General features: G+C 33.0%; 3 protein-coding genes across 15 annotated transcripts in view; 1 reads left to right on the top strand and 2 right to left on the bottom strand.

The window, feature by feature from the left end:
• Positions 1 to 5,078, top strand: part of LOC111051281 (flagellar attachment zone protein 1) — a 37,283-nt gene extending 32,205 nt beyond the window's left edge. For 4 of the 12 annotated variants that reach the window (XM_039426816.1, XM_039426814.1, XM_039426820.1 and 1 more), the window contains one exon: positions 2,919 to 5,078. In XM_039426816.1, coding sequence (XP_039282750.1) covers positions 2,919 to 2,939 — 21 coding nt within the window. In that variant the 3' untranslated portion in view covers positions 2,940 to 5,078. Of the gene's footprint in view, positions 1 to 1,192; positions 1,233 to 2,918 lie in introns of all 12 variants that reach the window. The other 8 variants (XM_039426813.1, XM_039426810.1, XM_039426809.1 and 5 more) reach the window with 3 other exon arrangements.
• Positions 5,079 to 6,864: 1,786 nt separating this feature from the next.
• On the bottom strand, positions 6,865 to 19,961 carry LOC111051280 (translin-associated protein X). 2 transcript variants are annotated; one of them, XM_039426806.1, is made up of 4 exons: positions 19,759 to 19,961; positions 12,783 to 13,011; positions 11,827 to 11,960; positions 6,865 to 10,683 (listed from the first exon to the last, which is right to left on the bottom strand). In XM_039426806.1, the coding sequence occupies exons 1-4, from the start codon at positions 19,763 to 19,765 to the stop codon at positions 9,929 to 9,931; spliced, it is 1,125 nt and encodes a 374-aa protein (XP_039282740.1). In that variant the 5' UTR covers positions 19,766 to 19,961; the 3' UTR covers positions 6,865 to 9,928. The 2 variants fall into 2 exon arrangements, with proteins under 2 accessions (XP_039282740.1, XP_022193447.2); XM_022337755.2 differs by lacking the exon at positions 19,759 to 19,961 and adding an exon at positions 14,109 to 15,039.
• On the bottom strand, positions 15,040 to 19,747 carry LOC120351020. Its single transcript, XM_039426807.1, has 3 exons — positions 18,916 to 19,747; positions 16,455 to 16,555; positions 15,040 to 15,553 (listed from the first exon to the last, which is right to left on the bottom strand). The coding sequence occupies exons 1-3, from the start codon at positions 19,151 to 19,153 to the stop codon at positions 15,077 to 15,079; spliced, it is 816 nt and encodes a 271-aa protein (XP_039282741.1). The 5' UTR covers positions 19,154 to 19,747; the 3' UTR covers positions 15,040 to 15,076.
• Positions 19,962 to 25,999: the final 6,038 nt, after the last annotated feature.

Here is a 25,999-nt window from a genome sequence, read left to right as displayed (position 1 = left end):
CTATGCGCATTTCTCGGCAGCTTGCTTGCCACTAAGATGTAATCAGGCTTTTCTTCTACTTGATTTTATTAATCTATTTTAGAGCTAATCTCCATGTTTATTGACGCATATTCTTTTGCTGGAAGAACTGAACTGGAAACAACATTCTCTGCCTGTCCAAGAAAACCGTTTGGGCTTATTCATAAACGGTTCTTGCGAACATTCTTAGCCAAGCATGCTTTGGTTGCTCACCAAATCTGCTATTCAAATTATTTTGATCATTCTTGTTATTGGTATATTGCTAAGCAACAAAAGCATGTTTGGATAACAACGTTCTTGAGACTCGTTAATAAATACGGCCCTTTAGATATTAGTATTCAGTTCCATTGATTTATTTTACTCTGTTGAACTACTTCTTCATGTAGAACCTATATATAAATCTAGCCTTTTCATTACATCATTTGTAGTTAAAACTAATTGTAACGTTTATAAATTAAAAATGTTCAGGTTTGAAATTGCACCAGTATCTGGAATGTTATGATAGAGGAACATCAATATTACGATTAAAATGGATCGGCGATCTTTTTCTTGAATGAATGCTTAAGATATTAATTTGGTAAAAATATTAGTTGAAATTAATTTTTATCTTTCTTCAAATATTCTTCATAACATTTTAATTTTTATTCATCAGTTCTTCACCTTCCAGGTCTAGGATTTTTCCATCTTTACTGTCTCTTCAGATAACTATTTTTACTATTCTAAAAATCCAGTTCATGCCATTCCTCCATTCATACATTTATTTATGTTTATTACTTTTTAAAATGCATGCATAAATAATAAAAAAGTTACATTCTACTCAACTCATTTATTAATTCAATATAATTATCTAAATTATATATTAATAACATTTTACTGTCGTTTCAAACATTTGAATTACTGTAGCTTTATACATTATTGCAAGTTTTACAAATAACTTACATACTTGAATTGAATTAAACATAAACTAACTATGCTCAGTTCAACTATAAACTTGACTACAACCTAATAAATCTCTATCAGTCATCAATTGAATACAGAATGCAGTTCTCTTGGTAAATAGTCTGATAAAAAGTTTCATTTGGATGCTTCATGCGTTTTTGCAATCCTTGGCAGAACACAAGAAACTCTGTTGAAACAGTTTCTTAATAAAAATGTTTTCTATTTTCCCAAACAGACTGCTAGTCAAACCTCCTCTAAACGTCGAAGTTTTACAGGTAAACGAAAAGTCAGAATTTTGGCGATTGTAATGGGCGCTTGACAGACATGCAGCTGTATTTGCGGGATGAGATGATAATTATTTTCTCACCTCACTCTATGTTGTAAATAACCGACCACCGTGTTTTGGCAATATTGTTTGATAAATTCATTTCCTGGAGCTACTTTTTCTAAAAGGATTCACGACTCCTGAAAGTGAAAATCATAAGTTCACAGCCTACTTAATCAGATGAGAATAGGTTCAGGGTATTTGTTCACAGCTTAGAGGCTTCAAGCTTTGCACACATAAAATTTGTTCAATGAATGGTTAATATTGTTGAAGGGTTTATGTTTGTCGTGGGGTTTGGTGGTGAACGTTGGTGAAATATAAATAAATGAGCATTTTATTGCATAATTTTAATTCATTCATGATTCACTCAACAATATTCGAAAAAGTCAAGCTAATGTTTATTAGTTCATGGTGAAATATAGTGGAAAGTACTACAATAAATAATCATTTTAGCTACTTCTGTGGTAATGATGAAATATAGTGGTGCCAAATATTGAGAGAAGGAACGATTAGGACTAACTGTACATTTTCTATAATGTTCTTGGTTATTAGTTGGACTAAACTATGTTCAATTCCTTGGCGGTTGAGTGATCAACTTTCAAATATTAAAAAACTTATGGGAATAATATTCAAATTTCAAATTATTCTCACTGTACCAGTCACTTTGTAGTCACCAGTCACTTTCACTAACACTCATATATCGGAATCCAGCCTTTATTCTTTTTGTATGAACGACACATTTTACGTCAAATACATTATTTATACTACCCAAAATTGTACAAAACTCATGAAATGAATTCTCTTAGTGTGTGTATTCAATTCATAAATTCAGTCTAGTAAATTAATGAGAATATCCCATTCTGTTGTAACGAAATTATTTAATTTATCCATCCACCCTTCTAAAAGTGACATTTTTGTGGTGATGGTTGCATCCATAGCTTCCATCTGGTGGTTGATTGGCTTATTGGTGGTTGATAGCTTCCACTTGGTCGGTTCAAGGGATGGCAAAAAACAAATCCATTAATAAAAACAAACTTTTGTTAAATGAAAAACGTGATTTTGGGATAGAAATTACTATTCAAGTAATTGAAGTAAAAATGAGTTTCCTAAGTTCGTGATGTCAAATCTTATAACACCATTAGATATAATAGGCAGAGATTATATTTTTCTGATGATTTTTTTGGACTAACAACAACCGAATCCTGAAGAAATTAAAATAAGTTCTAATTGAGTGTGAAGTGACTAATGAATATATCATTGTACTAACGAGTCCATTGCTTTGAATATTCTATGAATTTTTAGAATTGGACCTGGTTTATAGAAATTTAGAAACCCTGTTTTAGGAAACCATTTAACTTCATTGTACGGATAACTTGATGTGATATGCAATAAATTATCATTTACGTAAGGGTAAAATTACACGACTTAGAATTTTCATAAAATCAACCCCTGGTTTTGAAATTTAACGAATGGACCATGCTTTGGTGTAGCGTTTAATTGGGTTTGAGAATGACAATTCTTGTTTATTTTGGTATGGGAACTAAATTAAGTATTTTAAATAGTATTTTCTTCATTCAGAATGAATAGTGGTGATCAATTTATTTCAGGTTCTATAATTTGCAATGCTTTCTTACAGGATGGTTGCGGAAAAGAGTAGGCCTAAAGAAGAGAAACTCCAAGACCTGAAAGACAGCGGTCAACGTCTTGAGATGAAACTGCTGAATGAAGCCTTAAGGTCACGCCTGAATACGTAGTGGTGAAAGCTAATTTATGATAATTTTAAATTTATATGATAAATTCATACAATTAGTTTATTAATGAAATATATTTATATTTTCGCATCTTTCCATTATATTATTGGGACCTGAAGAGTTTCTTTCTTGATTTTAGATTAAGGTAGATTGTATGTCATATTCTGCACAAATTTAATCCAATCTATTATTTTTCAATACAATTGTAATTGAATAGTTTTAGTTCCTAATCTCTGTTTTCATTGTTGATTTTTGTTTTAATGTGTTTAAAATTTAGATGATTATATAAAATGCCCCATCTTACTACTTGCACAAAAAATTGTATTTGCTGCCAGTCTTCAATTTCTTGGATTGGTACTTATTACTAATTCTAATACAAATCAAATATTAAAATTAATATCTTCAATGATTTGATTTGAAAATCTTTTATTAATTTTTACTGATATCATTCAATCAGAAATTCACTTGGTTTGTAAAAAAATTAATTTATTTTGAAATTGGCAAATTTTATGTTCTCTATATTTATTATAATCGATAACATTAACGCTAAAGCTATAATTACTTGGCTCATCTTATTTGAGTCAATGTAATTTTGACTTTTTAGAACATTCCTTCTTTCTGAATCAAAGAGAAAATCTTGTATTTTTATTGTGTTTAAATGGAGCAAAAAATATATAACGTGTAGTGTGGTGGTGGAGAATAATATTGGACTGTTGGATGTATTCAGCGTTTTATAAGCTAATAATCCTATTTTTCTAGAGTTCCTAAAAATCCTGACTCTGATATTAAAAATCGATTAACGTCTAATAACTTCAAATCAAAGTTAAAATTCCATAGAAGTTATAAGTACCTAACCAACTAAAAAACTTTCTTAATTGATAAATTAATGTATGGTATTTTCAATCTTGATTTAAGCCAACCACTAAACCTCCATAAAAACAACTTTTGATGCTATACCGGTGTAGATATTCATTAAAAATGTTATGCTTGTAACGAATTATTTGAAAAATGTAGTTAAAAAAGAAGATTCATATTTTTCAAATTGTGCTAACATTGAATTATATTATTTCTGATATTTTGAATTAATGTAGATTTGATAATTATTCCAACATAGAGAATAAAGAGAAGTTTTTTAATATTTCAGTAAATACTCAAATAATTTTCAGTTATTTATACAATTTATATTTCAAATTATTGTGATCCAATCAAACGGTTTCAAAAAATTATCAATTTTAATATTGAAAAATTATATTTAATCCTTGATATTTGTAAAACCAGATACTTGTCTTCCTTATTTTAATTTGAAATCTTAACTAAAAACTACGGCAATTCATTTCACTCAATTATGCTTTCATCGAAACGTCTTTCTCAACAGTTTTTTCAATTGCAGCTCTTTACAAATAAATATTATTGTGATTATGTTTATAGTATAAATTTGTTTTTAATTCAAAGTTTTAATATTATGTTATTACATACACTTGTTGAGCTATGGTGTTATTTTAAGTATCCATTATAATTGTTTAATGCATATTTTCATTCCATGTGATTGGATTGGTTTCTCAGCTCTTGATTGTCAAAACTTGTAGTAATTTTCTACTTCAGGTCCCTAATATCCGTTCACTAATATATTGATTTTAATTTTCCAGTTCTTGTTGATTTCTTTAAACTGAATTTCATAACTTTTATTTCCTGATAATTTTTTTAAACAATTCTTGTTACTTTATAATGTTGAAATTTATATCCACAACTTGGAAACCCGAATTTGGTTATGGGATCCTAGCTTTGAATAAATTATGTATGTTGAGTCTAGTTGATTTTTGTCAAGTAGCAATTTTATTAAGTTAGTGATTTATAAAATAGCTTGACGTACATTTAAAATGCAATAATATTTATACTAAGGTGGCCTGTAAATTACTTATTTCACAAGTGACACGTAAATGTTGAGTAAATTTGTATGTAATTGTTTTCCAATTTTCAAAACGTTCTATATTGTAATAAATTCATTCGATGAAATGCTGTCAATAAAATGAATTATTTCGTAAGAATATTCTCCTATTATTTGTGAAGATGTATCACCAACTACAGTGGGATTCAGGTTATAAACTCAGTATCTGATTAACATTGGTGTTCTATCCTTGTCTGTCATTGGACAAAGCAGAGAATTCAATCCTTTTTGTTTGTAGAAATATGATGAACCACCAAAATATTAAATCCCAATAATGAAAATGTTCGTTTTGAGCCTATATGCCAACATTCAAATAATTCACTGTTTTAACAGCTTTGTCATTGTTAAGTAAAGTTATGCAGGAAATGTATCATTAAATCAAGAAAAAATATTTTTCGTGACGAATGAAAATATGTTTAAGATAGAATTGATCATTTTAAACAAGAAACAACTATTAAAAGTGTTGGTACTATTTGTACCAAATACACCGAGATGACTTGTATCACAGCTATCTAGTATTATATCTACTATAGAACGCGCTGGAAATGGAGAAGTGGCAACAATGCACTCCTATCATTTCCACTTACTTTATAGCGCGAATCTCATTAAAGAGGCATTTTCGTTTTTGCGTAAATTTCCGCAGTCCACGACGACAAGCATTGTTGACATTCATATTGTTCAAATTTCAAGTGTGCTAAAACAGCTGATCGAATAACTTTTTATTATTAAAGAATAAAACATTATTTTCTAATAGTATCAACATATTGCCATTTAAAAGTATAAACATTTATAAGTTCAACCTGCCCCATTAAAACATAATTGAACATAATTTTTTAGGTTGGGTAGACAAATTGAAATCTACCCAATCTGAGATTCTCTCCCTGAGTGGTCGACAACGGCATTTAAGCAGAAACGAAACCCCAACTTAAGATCGTTTATGGGATCTGCTGGCTCAAAAAACTTTGCCACTGAGAAGCTGATCAACTACAAATTGGTGGGAATATCATAGAGAAATCATAAAATACAAGTAGATTTCACATGGTAAAGGGGCATGCCTTGCTGGTTTTGACTGTTAGTTCATAACCAAGGCAATTCAAGTTCAAGTCAGTTATCATAGTAATTCCTGTAGTTCTGTTAGTTAGGCTAGCTATACACAAATCGATTTTTGTTCGTACGATATTTTGCCGTCCTTATGAAGTCTATCAGATTAAACAGAGCTTGACAAACATCATATTGTGTTTGAAATCATCTGTTTAATCTAATAGAGTTTATAAGGACGGCAAAAAATCGTACGAACAAAAATCGATGTGTGTGTAGCTAACCAATTCAAGTCTAGTTCAAAATTCATTCCAATTAACAGGAAGAGCTGTTAACGATTCAAAATTTCATCTTTACTCATTAACAAGGCGACAAACGTTCTGCATTATATAGTATGCATATATTATGATGATGGCAGCCATCCATGTTACATTACACAAAAGAGATTGAACGACACATGTAGTCTTCTCCAGAGCTTACACACGTTACCGTGAACCGTATTATACAGGTCGTTACACAGTGCAGAATGTTTTCAGATTGGTTAATTTGGTTAGCGTATACACTATCAGCCAATCAGAGAACATTCTGTCCTGTTGTGTCGTGTCAGGCAAGTATTAAAACGGCCAATATAGCTGGCCTTAGTCAGATTCAGAATTGACATTTTTGAACAATTTGTTCTTCTATTGATTACATTGTGTGGGCCTTTCACATAATTAATATAAGGATACAGCAGGAAATTTTTATTCTATTATAACCGCAAAAGGCACGATATTATATTAAGATGGATTGCAGTTAACCAACTGCTGGAATATTATTATACAGTTCAGGTAGACTGATAAAAAATTGTATTTTGACAAAACAATTCATTTATTCAAATTTATAATATTATAAATAGCATAACTAAATAAATTATTATAGAATAGACCGGACACTTCAACAAGTTCTAAGTAATTATTGCCCATTACTTCAAAAATTAATTCATAATTCATCAACTATGTAGCACAAATAAAAAATTATTAAAAAGACAAAAAAATATCGTTTTAAATGTGAAATTTTTGTAAATAAATTCGCAACATGTTATGAAACAAATAGATCTCTCAAACAATGAATTACAACAAATATTATACAAAATAAAAATGGTACTTCGAAGTAATTAGTAAATTAGATTATTATTTAACACTTAATTATCAAGAAGGTTGAAAGCTTGAAAAAAGTAGTAGAAATTGCAGTGTCTTTGTACTAAAATCACTTCACTTCTTTGGGCTACTTTATTAAAATCAATAAAAACAATATAAACATGTAGTACCATTTTATTCAAAATATTTTAAAACTTTATAACATTTCAACGACTAGTTTTGCCATAAAAATGGCCAAAGTAAGCCGAAACTAGTTGAAATGTTTCATAGTTTTGAAATATTTTTAATAAAAAGGGTACTATATGTTTATATTGTTTTTATCAATGTCTTGGTACTGTATACTGACAGCTCTTCATTGAATCATTATATTTCATACAAATGAATTCTATTGTTGAATAACTTTCGTGTATTTCACATTAAATACCAAAAATAGAATCTGAAAATACTTTGATTATTAATTATTAAAAACCGTCAGTATTATTTAAACTGACTAATTATTAATTTCATGATGGTTCAGTCAGCTATGTATGATTTGTACATGATGTATGATCATGTACATAATATTATGTTCAAGTATAAGAAAGTTCAGAATGTTGTTAGTTGACAGGCATGTTTGACTGAGAAAGTTTTTAAATACAAACCTTCATATTACGAGAGGTAACAAGAAAGTAAGGTCTCCAACTCTGTAACTTCGCGGAATTCCGCGCTAGGCGAAATCTGGCAACACCGCTGTGTTCCCTGGTTCCCCACTACAACCCTGTTGCTGGGCGCGTATACACCGACCGCTCAGCGCTCAGTCACAGAATAGATACAGAATGGAAACTAGCAATCAAACGCCTATTCAACCAATGCTTTTTACGTGTCACAAATACTAGACACGTCACGTGACTGCAAATCTTGTTAGAAATTTCCAATCCTGGTCTTTTGATTGGCTCGCGGCAGTGAACGAGATTAATTGATCCGGATCAGTAAAGTGATCCGAACCTCCCATCAATACTACTAGTAGTTCTGTGAACAGTAGACCTCACGCAGTATTCTCATCCACAAGTACCTGATTGAAACTATAGACCTTATGGAAATACAGCAATAGACTGGCTTCTCCACACATCTGTGTAATCACTTGTCAGCTGATTTATGATGAATAATTCTATAGTCTAATTTTTACTCTAATATTGGCGTATGAAGGAGGCTCCTTTTTCCTTTTATATTATCCTTTAAATGCAAAATTTCCAAAAAACCTTGTATATACGTCGACGCGCAATTAAAAAAGGAACATACCTTTCAAATTTCATGAAAATCTATTACCGCGTTTCGCCGTAAATGCGCAACATATAAACATTTAAACATTCAAACATTAAGAGAAATGCCAAACCGTCTACTTGAATCTTAGACCTCACTACGTTCGGTTACACTCGGATGAACTCGTGAAATATGGTTCAGGCAGGATTGTGAACCAAATTCGTGCTAGCAAACCGATTCCCCTCCTCCGTTCCACTACCTCACCTAGCCTTGTTTTTGGGTTCAGATTGGGGAATGAACACTGCTCTCCACCACCACCCGTCTCGTCGTGCCATTCGGTGCTGTTTCAAGTAAGCCACTCCGGCACCGGCCGCAAAACATCGACGTTAAGTTTATGTAGATGAAAAATGTTGTGATGTGATTTGATGAGTATAAAATAAGAATATAATTATTTGAGTTGCAAATTCATCATTGTATAGGAAGTTGATTCAATTCTGGGGGTTCAATGAACCATTGAACACATAGGACGAGCCGCCACTGGGACTTGGAAGGAAAGCTTGGAGGAGTGTGCAGCAGAGAATCAATTCGTGAAATTCTTACGGAAAGGTTGCATTACCACAAGGTTTCTGCCCGATGGGTGCCGAGACAGCTGACTGAAGAACACAAGACACGGCGCGTGGAATGTGCCGACAAAGTTTTTCGGCGTTTTGAACAGGAAGGAGAAGAATTTTTAGAAGGCTTTGTTACGGGGGATGAAACATGGGCTCATCACTACACACCCGAGACAAAGGAGTCGTCCAAACAATAGCGTTACAGCGACTCTCCAAAACCGAAAAAATTCAAAACAACACTGTCGGCCGGCAAGGTGATGGCGACAGTGTTTTGGGATCGCCACGGTGTATTGTTGGTCGATTTCATACCACAGGGAACCACCATCAATGCAGAAAGGTACTGTGGAACATTAGAAAAGCTTCGCCGTGCCATTAAGAACAATAATGCCCGGGAATGCTGACCAATGGAGTGAAATTTCACCACGTCAACGCGCGCCCGCACAGGGCCAAGGCGGCCCTGGACCTAATCAGGAAATTTGACTGAGAAATCATTGATCTACAGTCCCGACCTGGTCCCAAGTGACTACCACTTGTTCCCCGCCCTAAAAAAACATCTCGGAGAAAGATTGCGTCGGACGCGGAGGTTCAAAAAGAGTCAACACCTGGCTGCGCAAAGCGGACGAAAAGTGGTATGATACCGGCATAGAAAAGTACATCACGCGGATGCAGAAGGTGTTGGAAAAAATGGCGATTATCTATATATGATCCTGGTCTTTCAAACGTTGTATCATACTTAGTAAATAAATGTCATTTTCTATTAAAAAAATAGGAGACCTTACTTTCTTGTTACCCCTTGTAGATTTGCCCGTTGAGTTGGAAGTTACTGGCTATTACTAGCGTAGACTACACTAAACCAGTACTATTCCATTCATCATGATTTTAATAAAATTACAATAAAATATTATATTTATACGAGGTATATGACACTATTCGTAAGTGTCACCCTCGTCATCATTGGTGTTGAAAGTGCCTATCATATGAACCAACAAATCCTGTGGAACTTCCGATCCCCGCAGTTTGATCATATGACAAGCATTCTCAACCTTCACCAACGACTGTAGCATCACACTCAGTTTCTTATAGAATTCTCGATTGTTAACATGAGACAGAGTGAGCAGACTAGTGTAGAGATTCCTTAGAAAATCACAAACCTTGAAAGTTTCTTCAAGTTTTCCATTGGACACACATTTTATTGAATGGCGCATCAGTTCGCCGGACAAATCTTCAACTCCGAGAATGAAGTCCCAGTCCGGTATGAACAGAGGCACACGTGGCACTTCTGTGACAGACGAGTCAGTCCCTTGTGTCACTTCTGTGACAGACGTGTCAGTCCCTTGTGTCACTTCTGTGACAGACGTGTCAGTCCCTTGTGTCACTTCTGTGACAGACGTGTCAGTCCCTTGTGTCACTTCTGTGACAGACGGGTCAGATCCAGGTGTAATTTCTGTCACAGACGTTTCAGTTCCACCAGCCACTTCTGTGACAGACGTATCAGTTCCACGTGTCACTTCACTCTCGCTCAATTCTCCGCCATTGTTAGCGCTTTTCTCTACTTCTTCACTAGTTTCTCTTTCGGAGATAACTGGATATACCAACTGATTCAGAATATCTCTCCATGGACACATAGTACTCGACTCCAAATAGTGGTAGAACGTGATAGCTTCTACAAACTCTTGAACACCTGAAGAACAAACAAGTTAAGCAACATTATGGTGTTGAAGTTCCATTAATTGATACAGGATACTATGAAAATAGTAATGTCGCATTCATTCATTCGTAACAAAATTTCAAGTAGATCTAATGAATGTTCCCAATCTCAAACATCGAATGAGTTTTCCCGAATTTCGTACCTAAATAGTTGAAAATGTTTTGTATAGAATACATAAACGATATATTATTTTTTATAATGATATAGTTATTTTGTTCCTTCCTTAAATTAAATTGAAAAAAAGGATATCTGTTGTAACTCCAGTAACATTAGTTACACAAACTTTAGGATGAATAGTTACTAGATGTCGTCTGCGAACCTCATTTTATGAAATGTAGTATTTTGTGAGTTATAAAGAATGTGATTATCCAAATACTTTTTCATAATACATAAATCGTATTTGAAATTGAAGCATTAATGAAGAATATTAGTTAAGAGCCTAGAGAAAAGATAGCATAAGAATATATCCCATGGTATAGGGCGTTTAAATTCCATATTTCACTGTTAACTCAAGCCGATAGTCCTATAGTGAGGTCTACGTTATAATGGCAGTGTTTGATTAACAATGGTATTTCTATCCTTGTCTATCATTCAACAAAGCGGATAGCGCTATTTCTTTCTCTCTTTGCTCTGTTGCCAAATCGTCTTTTAATGTAGAATGAATTTATTAACAAAATATTTCATCTTAATTATGAAAATTCAGTATGAAATTATTGAAAAAATATAATTTCTTGCTTGATAAAATATAATTTATTATTTTAAACAAGAATGGACAGTTAAAATTACATCAATAAACTTGTATCAGCTACCGTCTATAGAAGGCATTGACAAGACAGAGGATCGGCAACTTTGTTCTCCTATCTTTCTCCACTGCCATTATAACGTGGACCTTACTATAGTAGTACTTGTAAGCTATGTGATGCTGGTAGTCTCTGATATTGTGGCGTTCTTACAATCTCACCCGGCCAAAACAGTAATAATGGACAGTAGTCAACAGTAATCGGCTTGAAATTTGGAACATAAATGACCTATACCATTGTATATCTTCTTATGCTATCATTTATTTATGGTTATAGTTATTAGTTAATAATATTATTTATTATAATCATTAATTACCTGCAGAATATGCTCTGACATATTGATACCGTGAAACTCCTTGCAGTTCCTTTGCTAACTGAGCGAAATTATACTTTATCAATTTATCAAGCCTGGCTTTCGCTTCTTGCATTATTGTTTCTTTTGAAGCATCACTATTAAAAAAAGAAAAATTTCAAATACTGTACATTCAAACAAACCGCTGAAAATTCAAGTTAATTTATTGGTCTAGAATATAGTATCTTATCAAAATTAAATACATTGTTCATTTTAGTTTAACAATAGGACCAACTTATTGTCGAAATGATCACTCCCAAAAAGATAAACGGTAGATAGAAATATAATAATCCATGCTCTTGTTTTATCACATGGAATGATAGTCGTAAATCACAGAAGAAAAGCACAGCATTCACTAATAATACTCATAAAACTCATAATAATAAAACTAAAAATAATAAAACTCATAATAATATAAATATTCATCAAAAAGTCCCGCAAAACTTTTGAAACATTTCAATCAACATAATGTATGATATTTCTTGATATTATTAATTTAGGGAGGGTGCTGGGACGGAGGAGAGTGAAGATGGTGGATTATGTCAGGGAGGAAGGACAATACTTCATGTTGAAGAGAATCGCACGGGACAGAGAGGAATGGAGTCTTGTATGGATCTGCCCTAGGGCAGAACACTGATGATGATGATTCATTTTGAAAACTGGTACTTGTACATTATTCACAAATACCTTCTAAATTATCTACACAGTCAACACAATATTTAATGGCCGCGATTTTATTGGAGTAATTCATAGTATAGCTTCAATTTCATTTGATGTAAGATGAACATTTTAAAGGGATTTGTAAAATAATTTTGCAAATTAACTACTGAAGATCAAATTCAATAATTAACTATTCAATAATCTAAAATAATTATTACAGTGATGAAATAATATTAGATATTGGCAAGTAATATACTTACGTCGAAACCAAATGCAGCTGGAAAATTATTCTTTTACTTTCAATGGTTATATCTCGGCTGATTTTGAATAGGCGTTCATATCTGTCGTAATTATCATTAAGCGCATCTCTGTAAGAAGTAAATGCTCTCATCATCGGAGAATCTTCAACAATTGCCACGGACTTTTTCTCAACTTTTGGCTGGCTTCTGTCAAACCTTCTCCCATGCCCTCCTCCTCTCTTTTTGCGGTCTGAAAAAGTGAAATAATGCTGATTAGTTGATACAGGAATTCGATCAACTTGAAGGATAGGATATGATTTATTGGTCTGTACATATTTGCGTATCAATAGTAAGATTGTTGATTTCAACGTTACACAAAAACTTACCAACATTCTATAAATGTCTACGCGACGGAAAGATCACGCAATTAGCACAATCAGTGTCAATGTTGTTGAATGCAAACAACTTTGACGGAAAAACACAAAGGAACGTCACACTTCAAACTGGATTTTTTTAAAGAAATATTCAAGGACTTATCTTGAATCACGAGGAATTAGCGGCCAGTATAATAATTTCTATCAAATGTACCCTTGGACTTTGAGAATTTGTTGTAAACGATTGGACCATTAACTCCGAAAAAGAGACAAAGTGAGTATTTTATATGTTTTGCATTGTTCAATTTCCTCAATAACTTGAAATGGTACTATCATGAATTTACCATAATTGCACAAGGATAAATTATTGTTTTTAGTACATTTTCTAGGGAAAACTTGAATTAAATTTTGAACAACTACTGGAAACGAAATAATGCAAGCTTGAATAATTATTTTACACAACTGTAAGGTATTGATACTTTTTGCTAACTGAATATTAACTGTGTCTACAGTTCATAAATAGAAACTTTCCATCTAGAATAAAGTGATTCATGAGAACAAAATGTACTGAATGTGTCACTCGTAAGCTAGACTGCAAAATTATTGTAAATCCATTAGCCTACTACTAAATATAATACGTTTTAGTAACCCAACTCTACTCAATACTTGCTAATAAACTACAAGGATATATCAAGGTAACATAATTATTTACAAGTCACAGTTCAACTATTTTAATTTTCAACAGTGTAAACCGTATATTTATTCATTATTCATTGTTACATTACATCAATTTTGAGTACAACTCTTGGACTGGTGACTTGTCAATCACAGAATCTAGTCACAAGGCCTATTCCTGAATTAATACTAAAAATAAAAGCATGAAGCAAATATAAACTGTCATACTTGAAGTAAACAGAAATAATACCCAAGTAACTAAGTAAATCTAATGCTATTTGCTGTTTCTATTACTTACTAAAGCACTGCAGCCCTGTGTGCACCTCCTCAACAGTTTGCCTCCAGACATCCTTTTGTCTCTTTCAATTCCTTTAGCTCGTCACATCTCTATCCAAATCCTGGGAACGACATACGGTACACTCCTTTGTTCCTCCCATCCTCGCAACAAGCTCTACTGTATCTTCTATCTGTCCTTCTATGCACATATCCTATCAGCTGATTTTTTATATACCTAGTTTCCACTCAGGATTTTTTTTTTGTTTCAATCTCTACTCTCCTTGGCCACATAAAAATTTTCCTTTCGGAAAGCAATATGCCAACAACTTCTTCAACCTCTAATTTCGATAGAATAGCCCAGATATTATGTTGAGCTAATTTTTCAATTCATTCACAGTAATCAATATCGATATGAGTTCAGATGGCAAAGTACCATCTCTTATCTTTGGCTGATCAATTCTCTTAGCTCCGTACCAAGGCGAATAAACTTTCGATACTTTAAATTGTGTAGCCTACAGGTTAATATCCTACGCCATTATTGCCAGAGATTATGTCAATTGTATGCACTTGTTGATTCCAAGTTCCATGTCCAGTCCACTATTACAATTTATTTAATATAACATGAAAACCTATTCAACAACAGTCTTCACATTTGCACAATATCTATCAAGGTACGAACAGTACGGGCAGGTCGCAGTTCAATTTTCAGTTTTGATAGATGCCACTAATCAGCTGGCAATCATAAAAACATTTGGATGTGATCGTGCTGAAACGCGATCAAAACTTGTCCGTTCTGTTCACTCCCATTCTTTACAATATGTTTGTGTTAAATGAAGGTTGATGGCGAGCGCGACACTAACTAAAAGCTAGGCATCTACCTGACAGTTCTGTTCGTACACTTGGCAGATTATTGATTCATTTGGAAATGGTTGAACAGAGAGAGAGATGGTGTATGTACAGAGATATGTGCTGCTTGAAATGTCTTCAATACTATTGTTGGGATTTCCAGAAGTTTTTGTGATCAGTTGGCTCATGATTTGGCTGATTAGTTTGCTGATGATTTGACTGATCAGTTGGCTGATTATTTGACTGATGAGTTGGTGCAACTGTCGGTGTACCCAACAGCCCTTTGTCAGCCCTCATAAGTGCATCCATCACCGCATGTTGAACCGATTGCTGCACATCTGGAGAATATTTCCTCACTTTAGCAACAACGAATGCAAAAAATGAATCGAATTCATCACGAGGCGCACCAACATCTAGCTTGAATGCAGGGATATTGGACGTTGTGTCCAACATTGAGGAGTGATCATCGTACTTCACTCGCTTGGATGGTACAACAAATGATGATGAGGCTCTTTTTTCTTGTTGACTCTCCTTCGAAATGTTCACCTCACAAAATAATCCTGCATCGTCCTCAGTTCCAACCATCTCATTCATGTCCACAAAAGTGATCTCATCCTTTTCCTGCGAAATTGAGTAGCATACAGTAATTCGTAATATTCAATATAAACTTTCAACTGTAATATAAAATATGTAATAAATATTAACTTTAAAATGAAAATTCAAATTAAGATGGGATAAAATTTCATTTTTTAATGCAGAATTCTTGCTATTTATTAAACATTAATAAAGATTGTCAGTTCTTTTTAAAATACACTATTTATTATCTTCATGGTTGAATTATAGCATTCTTTCTGTTTTAGCTGTCTAAAATACCCGTAGCGCAAAATGGAATAAGCAAGATATTTGAAACGGGTTGGAACATAGAATGGGGTATTTCTGCAAGTTACATAGAGATCAAAAAAATATGTTGGTGCTCCATGAGAAAAACTGCCAGGATGTTCTATGCCAATATTTTATTTCTTGCCTGTGACAGCGCATTTGCTTCAAGTAGGCCTAAGCACTTCATAATGATCGTTCCTGGAAAAGCTAAGTAGATATTATGTAATCTTTTTAAATGTTTGTTTTTGCAAGGATTTTTTATAAGAAGTATTTAAAATTTTCTTGTTTACTGAGCGTTGAAGTGTAAATAGTTTTTTTTATAAAGTGATACTGACAACCTATATTTTGATTTGGACATCACAATTATTGGAAATGGGACAGATTGAGTGTGTGCTTGTTATGCCTAAGTTGAGTATTCATAGGGAATACCAATGTTTCAAACAATAGGGATTAGGGATTAAACAATGTAATAATAAATGAATTATAAATAAATAATCTTTGTTAGGAAAAAGACATGTCCTCCAAATATCTACAAATAATTTTCAAAACGTTGGGGATGAAACATCAGATTATTGCCGGAGAGAAGAAAATTACTAGAATAGTAAAACAAATATGATGAAAATAGCAATATACCAATCCTTACCGTTGAAGACATAGGTTCTTTCTTTCTCAAGTAATGGGTAGGCCTGCCTTCCATAAACTTGAAAGCATCATAGGCAAACCACCTGCTATCATAACTTTCTCCTGAAACGATAAAATAAAGAATGTGTGAAACAAGTTTGTTAAACAATTACATTAAATAGGTCTACTGCTAAATTATTACTAAAATTCAATCATAATACGTATGGCTTAGAAAAATAGATATTTTATAAATTGTGGAATGTTTTATTCCTGACATTCCAGAGAATGCCGAACCCATTTGAAAAAGTATGTATTAAATGAAGTTTCACAAAAGGCCCTTATTCATTCACCAGTGAGTTGTAACAAATTTGTCAAATGTCAACTACAATATTTCCTATATTCACCATGCAATAGACATATCCTATACTATTAAACGAGCAATTTCTGTTTTTATGTTCAGATGTTTATATGTTTGTATTTCACCGGATCTCGAAAACGGCTCTAACGATTTTTACGAAATTTGGAACATAGTAGGTTTATGATATAAAAATTCGATTGCACTAGGTATCATCCTAGGGGAAACTCGCTGAACGACATTAAAAGGATAGTTTATTCATCATTGGCTGAAACAGCTGAGACTGTGGATAGTATAAAGTGAGCGAGTGATTCTGTGGAAAATCAAAATATCGCATTCCCGAAATTCATAAACTGACGTATAGCCAGCTGTATAATATAAACATGATCATTTTGGAGAATTGTGTTCTGTTTATCAATAAATAAAAATAACGAGCGAAGCTCGGTGCCCCGATATTATAAACTATTTTGATAAGTATATGTTTTATTAGGTTTTGGGTTTGTAAAAATAATTTGAGTGCACTCACTGCGAAAATTATTCGGATTTATTTTCTGAACAGCCCTTAGGTCCATACGCTATGAGAAGTCGCGGAAAATTCATCCTTTCTTTTTCATCGTCTTCCACAACCCTTAGAAACCGGATGCCAGATGCCCAGTCAACTTGGTTGCATAAAGGTGCTTTTACGATAGTATTAAGCCTATCAATTTCAATTTATCCTATCAAAATATCTGTCAGACGTAACTGTAGTAGTTGAGTTACTAGTCTTTTAACATAGAGTGTCTCCTGGACATTGATAGTAGGTAGGCTACAGATCTCTGTTTACTTACTTAGTCTACGGTATAAGTGAAATGAAATGAAATTTATTGATTCCTTTGCACAAAAAACATAGCAAATTACAATTTAAAAAAGTAGGAATCAATATGGAACTAAAGGAACTGGAACTCAGGAACTAAAGTGAACGGTTTTTTACTATTGTGCCTAAAATGCCTACAATAGTAACAGTGCAAGTTTACGATGAATTTTTACTTGAATTTGAAAATCAATAGGATATCTCTGATCTATCATATATTCTTATTTTCACTAATGTAATAAATAAAATTGTTGAGGCCATTTGCGTTTGAAATATTCCCGCTGTATATACTTGTAACCATTTGGGAGCTAGCTATACTGGTTGAGAGTGGCCTCGCTTATTGTTCAAACTACTGGCAGCTACAAATCCATACACCGTACAAAATTACTTTTGACTTGGAAGAGACATGCGCAGAAGAGAAGGCATACAGCGGTAGATAGATAGATATTTAATTCATTCAACACAGTGCACTTACTATTAAATACACAAGCACACAGTTGAACGTCGTCAAATTAATACAAATATAAAAACAGCCATTTTTTGCACAAGATTTTTTTGCATTAAGTATGATCATCTCATTTAAGGAGTTCATGTATTATTTTACGATTGTTACTTGAGTATTTTGTATCTGAAACTCTATTCAAACAAGGACAGTTAGGCCTACAAGAGTTACAATCAGAAAGATTTAAGACTTTGTTTTGAAAAATATAATTACTCATGAGAATTTATGTTGATCTTTGTAACACAGTTTTAGCTATTAAGTAAAAATTACAGCTTTGTATGGTTTGTGAGTGGAGAACTTTTTTATGGTTATTTAGCTAGGCTATCCTGCTTTGGTTCAAATCAAATCAAACAATATAACTTATACTGTTTTATTATGCTTTTTTGTGAATAATTTGTATTTAGTAAAACTTAAAACCATTAACTCAGAATTTTATTTTTTCCCACTAATTTACCACTGCCATATAAGAGGATTTTAAACAGATTTGAAGTGAAATATGCTTCAAAAACCATCATTTTAATAAGCTAATTAAAAAAAATCTACGGTGGGGGGCACCCCAGACCCCCATCGACTGGGGGCCAGCCCCCCACACCTACCCGAACGACACCCCAATATCAAACAGCTATCTATGCCAATGACACAACGGTAGTAATTAAGGGTTTCAGTAGACCAAATTTTGTTTACATCTACAACATAAACAGTAAACAAGTGCATGAAATTCATATGATATTCAAGTTAGCCTAGATTAATAATTTAAATACGTTATTTAAACTTACCTCTAAGATGAGTCTGATGCCTTTTTATCTTCAAATTTTCTCGCCGGTACGAAGAAAGGAGAGATTGCATTTTTCGCTTACAGTCGTCTACAGATAAACCCATTACTCCAGATATTTCATCCCAAGCATCTTGTTTCAAATCTCGCCTAAAGTAATTCTTATGAGCTGGATTCCAAAGCAGAGCTCGATTTTTGTAGAGTTCGATCATATCTAATATGCTTGATTCTGACATTTCCATATTTGAACTATTGAACCAACTGATTAAATACCTAGGCTATACCAAGATTATAACAACACATACGCATATCAAATGTCTCACCGCATCCGTCAAAAAATACCAATTACAATAGGCCTAAACTTCAAACAACCTGAAAATTAAGTTGTTGGACCGCGCACCTTTGTCTCGGCAAATTCACAAAATTAACTGCGTACACAACAGGAAATATTGTTCTTGTAGTTGTACTTGTTGATTAAAGTATAATCTAATAGACAGAGTAGGCCTACCGATATAAAGTTCAACTTTATCAAAATTTTCACTATTAAACTTAAACTAAATAATTCCGCTATTGATTTCTTCACCTACGTAGAATATAACACAAGTAAGTTATACGGTATAGTGTGGTTGATTAGTTTACAATGAACTACAAACTATTACAGCTTTTTTCTTAGGTTAGGTCATTCTCCGTCTGTTTATCTATAGAGTATAGACTTGAACGAATTGGTATGTATCGGTATGGTACGTGCTGTATTTATAATTTGTTATAAGATTTTCATATAGATGAATATGATTAGAATAGTTAAATAAATGCTATAAACGTTAAAGCAAAAGTTATCAACACCAACCTGCCATTGTACGTTTCTGATACTTTTAAGTTAGTTTTAGGATTTTACAGCACATTTATACATCACTCTTTTAGTAATCAATTCAGTCACCTTCCTTAATAGAATGTATAGGTAAATAATTGAATTTGTTAAAAAAAATATTCAACAGTCCCAATTCCCAAAACAAAATTTTCACACACAGCACACAGCACAAAAACAAAATTGACGAGTTTGATGTTTGTTGTTTAATAAATTTGAGACGCCAAAAATGTGGATTGACGACAAGCTTGGTCGTTTCACATAAACGACAAACTGGGCAAACGTCAGATCGGGTCGGCGACAGATCGGGTCACATTCCTGAGCAGACTCAGTTGGTCGTGTCATGAGTAAAGATCTTAAAGATAATTATATTTTGTAGCCTTGAGACGGCTTTGGCGTGATACCCAACCAGTGAGTTGGGGGGTTAAGCACGCTCCATTCTACGGGAAGGCAGCTTCATTGATATATATAATATATATTCTCTATATCAATGGGCAGCTCTATTACATTCTATACCGTACTTACTGCTCATGACCAAAGACCTTAATAAAATATGCATTAATATTTGTTGGCTATAGTGAGGTCTACATTATAATGATAGTATTTGATCAACTTTTGTTTTGCTATCCTTGTCTATCATTCGACAAAGCCGGTGGTACTATCCTTTTCTAGGTCCGCAGCGATGCCAAATATGTTTTTGACTGTGTAGAAATATAATTAATAAATGAAGAGAATTGGCATCGCTATTCTTCTATCTTTATCCACTGCCATTATAACTTGGACCTCACTATAGCCAACAAATATTTGTAGCCTTGAGACGGCTTGAATTCATCCATATCTCTAGTTCTAATAAGAATATTGAAACAAAATTAATTCCCATATCTTCCTCACATCATTCCCTACAATAATCAATGTCATACCTATTCGTTTTAGCTGCAACTGTTTGATAGTTATCAGTGCTCAAGCTAAAATAGTTCGATATTCAATGTATGGTAGTTATATAAATTTCTGATTAAGTGGACTGTGATTTTAATCGATTTAATATTCAATATATTCTGGCAGAAAAAGATTAATGAATCCATTCATGATTCAATGAAAATCTCTATTATTAAAACTCACCCCAGCTGATGATCTATGCTGTAAGTCAGAGTGATTCATACCTATAGGTTTGGGTGGTAAAAAGGTAAAGGAAAGAATTAAGGAATAGAGAAATGTAAATAAATCACTTGACCTATGATGATTTATGATGTAGCCAGGTACTACAGAGAGTTGTTGAATCATTTATGGAATTCTGCTTCTCAATTTTACTATTAATTCACTAGTACTTTCAATATAAAAAATACTCAAATTCTCACATGTACTTTAAAAACAATAATTACTCCCCACAATTGGAGACACGAAATTACAATTAATAATTTCCTATAGAAATACAGACAAATCAACGAACAAGTCGAACTGTCCTGTGAACGGAGGCAGCTATGCGAAGAGTGCGAACCGACTGAGCTTGAAAACTACAAAACAAACAATTACACACTAGAGTGTGCCAATATATGGGGGAGATTGAAGCTAACTACTTAGCGCCAAACTCCATTAAATTCAAATGGCGTCAACACAATGTTTGCATGCATTTCTATTCTCTATGATAGGCTATTATGCAACATTTAAATAACAAAATGCTACTAACACAGGAATATCTCCAAATTGATATGAAATCATACTTGATGATCACAGAACAACAGATCATGTGTTCAAATGAAACAAATAGTCAGTGATGGATCACTGTGACACTGATATAAAACTACACTTGACTAATATTGCAATAAATTATATTGTAAAGAACTGTGAAGATTTAATGTGAGCTTGGTTACCTTTGATATTCCAGTTGTATTCAGTTCCAGAAATATGATGTTTTCTGACCAGGTCACACTCATTAATCTAATGGTTTTCTCTTACAGACTTTAGTTGGCCTACATATGAATGATTACACTATATTTTACACTAAACACATAATTTACACTTCAAATATACGTACATAGCTCTATAGCTATATAGATACTGTATGTGGTTGGATAAATAGTCAGGCAATGTGTTAATGTCTTTTAATGTATAGGCTAAGTTTTCAGTTTCTGTCTGATTTTCTGTTCTTCAATAAGTTGATTTTTATCAAGTCATTGAAATAGTTATTTGTGCAACTAGTGCGCAAAGTGACAGTTTGCTGCACTGAAAGAAATGTTTACGCCTGAGCTGTAGGCTTCTTGAGTGCAGCAGAGGAACTTTGCACACGTATTTCACATTAATTTTGCCTACAGTTACCATTGAATATGAAAAGTGGGTAATTATGGGTAAAATGATGGCTGAAATCCATCAAATGTTTGTGTGTGTGATGCTGTTATTAATAACAACCTCAATCCATTTGAAAATTAATAGTCCAATTGAAGTTGAAAATTCTCAGCCAAAGTTCTCATTTTTATTCATTCAAGAATCAGGAAAAATACAGATAGAACAAAAAATTCACATTCAAAATACATGCCAACAGCTCATTGGGATGACTGCAAAAACCGACAACTGCGCGACCTAGCAGGAAGAATCGTACCTAAGTTTGTTTCATGTGGTTTCATCCAGCTAAAAACTACAGAAACAGGATTCAGAAATTTAGACTTTTGCTCAAAGTAAACTGAAAAATATTTATAAGAATAACATAGACAACAGAGAATATTTATTGTAGTATTCTTATGTTTTTTTATTTATATGGATATCAAACGGTAATCATTTAACCTCAAAATTCGAATTTTATAATGTATATTTGTTACTTTTCTCATTGCTTGCAGTTGAAATAATAATTATCAATAGAAAAGAACTATTATTTATTATTAAATGATGAGAATTCATAAATGATGATTATTTAATTATGATTTAGATGAACATTATTCTTGTTTTGGATTTCTAGATTGGGATTTTATCATAAATGTAGGGTAGCCATTGAAATGATTCTTATCTAAATCAAACCACAGTCATTGTTACCAACTTAATTTTTGTTTTCGTGCACTAATCCTCCATATAACCCACCAACTATTTTGTGTTGCCATGTTGCAAATCTGGAGTACACAAAGTAATACTTTGCACACTAGAGCGGAAAAGTGATTCTTTGCGTTCTGTAATCAGTGCAGGAATGACCACTTTTCAAGGTAACTGTAGGAAAAATATATTTTCCCTATGGACTCAAAGACCAATTTTTAATGATAATCCTCCGCAACTGAAAGACTAGCTGAATAAAGATGAATTTTGAAATGGAATAATAATTCCTGTTTCAACTTTCAAGGAATCAAAAAAACTATTCTTTGACAAAGGCAGTTATATCTATCTCTTTTTTCTATGAAATGAGTCGCTGAAATCAAGCTGGTGTTGAATAATGTAGTAAAAAACATATATATGCAGTACATATGATATAAGTCATATTAGAACAATAGAGGAAGAAGTGTGTGTAAATTAGTTTGTCAAATCATTTGATTCATTGTATTATTGATGTAATTCTATACTATCTCTCTTTACTCCAGCAGTACAATACTCACTCAGCTTATTACAGTTTCAAGTAATGATGATTCTATTATTTCAGCTCTTCAAAGCATTTGTTTGTTATTTTGTGACCACCAAGCACGTATTATTATTCATATTTTCATGCACTACAAATTCTTTTGATAGACACATTTTTTTGTTGAATGTGTGCATAATAATTGCTCATAGAATAGAATGGAAGTATATGCAATAATTAAATATTATACTTTTTCGGTTTGTACATGGATATCATGCAGTGGCAGCTATGATGAAAGGTATTTGACTTTAACTGTAGGAAATAGTATGAGAAAGCCATCGAGATCAATTACGTTTTAATATTCAAATTAGAACTAGAGATATGGACAATTCAAGAAACGCTTGCAATATAAAGCCTTGAGACAGCTATGGCGAGGTACCCAACCAGAGAGTTGGGGGTCAAGCACGCTCCTGCTCTGCATCCAGTTATGAGCAAGGCAGCTCTATTACATTCTATACTACCTCTATTACATCCTATACCAAAGACCTTTGTTCTATACTCACTGGCCATGAGACATCAGATGCGGTAGATTTTCAATTCTGCACCTCTCAACAAATCGGGTCAGCGACAGACTGGGTCACATTCCTGAGTCCAAAAAAATGACCCACTCATAAACCCAGTTTATCGCTATATCGAAAAAATGACTGAGTATCTCAGTTTCCCACGATCTCAGTTCATCATGTGCCTGATTTGACCATTGCTTTGAAGAGAAACAAAATCTGGAAGGACTGGAACAGCCACAATGAATGTGTAAACTTGCTGGTTTCATTCAGTCTTCAAATTGAACAGCTTCAGACATATTAAAACGTGTTACAATGTCTCCTAAAGTCCTTATTGAATCAATACCCTCTTATTATTGAAATATATATTATTTAGGCGAGGTCGAACGACTCACCACCAATAAATGTCCTACAAATATTATAATCAGACTATTGGAAGAATGATAATATCAAAATGATATTATCCAAAGGGCCTGAAATATAAAATATGGAAAATATATCATTGTAATAATATGATACTTTTTACTGTCTATAGTGAGGTCGACGTTATAATGGCAATCCTTTGATTAGCAATGTATTTGCTATTTTTTTATATCCTTGACTATCATTCAACAAAGTGGATGGTGCTATCTCTTTCTTGCTTTGTGCTGTTGCCAGATCTCTTTTAACAATGTAGAATAAATAAATAAATAATAAACAGAATATTTCATTTTAATTATAGGAATTCATTATGAGATTATTAAAAAATATAATTTCTTGCTTAATAAAATATAATTTATTATTTCAAACGAGAATGAACAGTTAATATAACATCGATAAACTTGAACCATCTACCATCTATAGAAGGCATTGACAAGACAGAGGATTGGCAACGTTGTTCTCCTATATTTCCTCATTGCCTTTATAACGTGGACCTCACTATAGTAGTACTTGTAAAGCTATGTCAAAGACCTTAAAGAGATATCTAAGGAGCATGTGATGCTGGTAGTCTCTGATATTGTGGTGTTCTTACAATCCTGGCCAAAACAGTAATAATAGACAGAAGTCAACTTGAAATTTGGAACATAAATGACCTATACCATTGGATTTCTTCTTATGCTATCACTTATCTATGGTTATAGTAGTTATTAGTTAAGAATATTATTTATTATAATAAAAATAATTAATTACCTGCAGAATATGCTCTGACATATTGATACCGTGAGACCCCTTGCAGTTCGTTCGCTAACTGAGCAACATTATACTTTATCAATTTATCAAGCCTGGCTTTCGCTTCTTGCATTATTGGTTCTTTTGAAGCATCACTATAGAAAAAGAAAAATTTCCAATACTGTACATTCAAACAAACCGCTGAAAATTCAAGTTAATTTATTGGTCTAGAATATAGTTTCTTATCAAAATTTTATATATTGTTAATTTTGGTTTAACAATAGGACTACTTTATTGTCGAAATGATCACTTCCAAAAAGATAAACGGTAGGTAGAAATATGATAATCCATGCTCTTGTTCTATCACATGGAATGATAGTTGTAAATTACTGAAGCAAAGTACAGCATCCACTAAAATTCATAATAATATAAATATTAAATATATGAATATCATATTCATCTAAAAACCCTGCAAAACTTTCCAAAATAATATGTTATTCCTTAATATTATTAATTTATGGAGGGTGCTGGGCTATTACATCAATAATAAATAAATCTGTATCAGCTACCATCTATAGAAGGCATTGATAGAACAGAGTATCAGCAACGTTGGCCTCCTATCTTTATTTTTCTCCCCTGTCATTATAACGTGAACCTTACTATATACCTATTCAACTTTCTGAAAGCAATGGAAGCTTGACAAACTAAGATCCTTCTAATCGAATGATTATTGTGATCAACTGAAATCCATGAAGTTAATGTTCCACATTAGCTGCTTCTCTTTGTCTCAGATACAGAGTAGCGGCCAGCAACTGTCACAGTTATCACATAGTTATTCAAAAGTATTCTTTGAGTATCTATAGTAAGTTCCACGTTATAATGGCAGTGTGTGATTTGCAATGGTGTTGCTATCCTTGTCTATCATTCAACAAAGCAGATGGCGCTATCTCTTTCACGCATTGCAATGTTACCACATCGTTCATTA

The sequence above is a fragment of the Nilaparvata lugens genome, chromosome 4 (genome assembly GCF_014356525.2).
Source record: "Nilaparvata lugens isolate BPH chromosome 4, ASM1435652v1, whole genome shotgun sequence".
Taxonomy (NCBI): Eukaryota; Metazoa; Arthropoda; class Insecta; order Hemiptera; family Delphacidae; genus Nilaparvata; species Nilaparvata lugens.
This window is presented reverse-complemented; position numbering and strand designations above follow the sequence as displayed.

Coding starts and splice junctions, on each gene's coding strand:
- LOC111051280 (XM_039426806.1), bottom strand. Junction 11,961..12,782: donor CAGCTGCATTTGGTTTCGAC/GTAAGTATATTA, acceptor TTTTTTTAATAG/TGATGCTTCAAAAGAAACAA. Junction 10,684..11,826: donor TGTCAGAGCATATTCTGCAG/GTAATTAATGAT, acceptor TTTGTTCTTCAG/GTGTTCAAGAGTTTGTAGAA.
- LOC120351020 (XM_039426807.1), bottom strand. CDS start 19,153: ATGGAAATGTCAGAATCAAGCATATTAGATATGATCGAACTCTACAAA. Junction 16,556..18,915: donor GCATCAGACTCATCTTAGAG/GTAAGTTTAAAT, acceptor TTATCGTTTCAG/GAGAAAGTTATGATAGCAGG. Junction 15,554..16,454: donor AAGAACCTATGTCTTCAACG/GTAAGGATTGGT, acceptor TCAATTTCGCAG/GAAAAGGATGAGATCACTTT.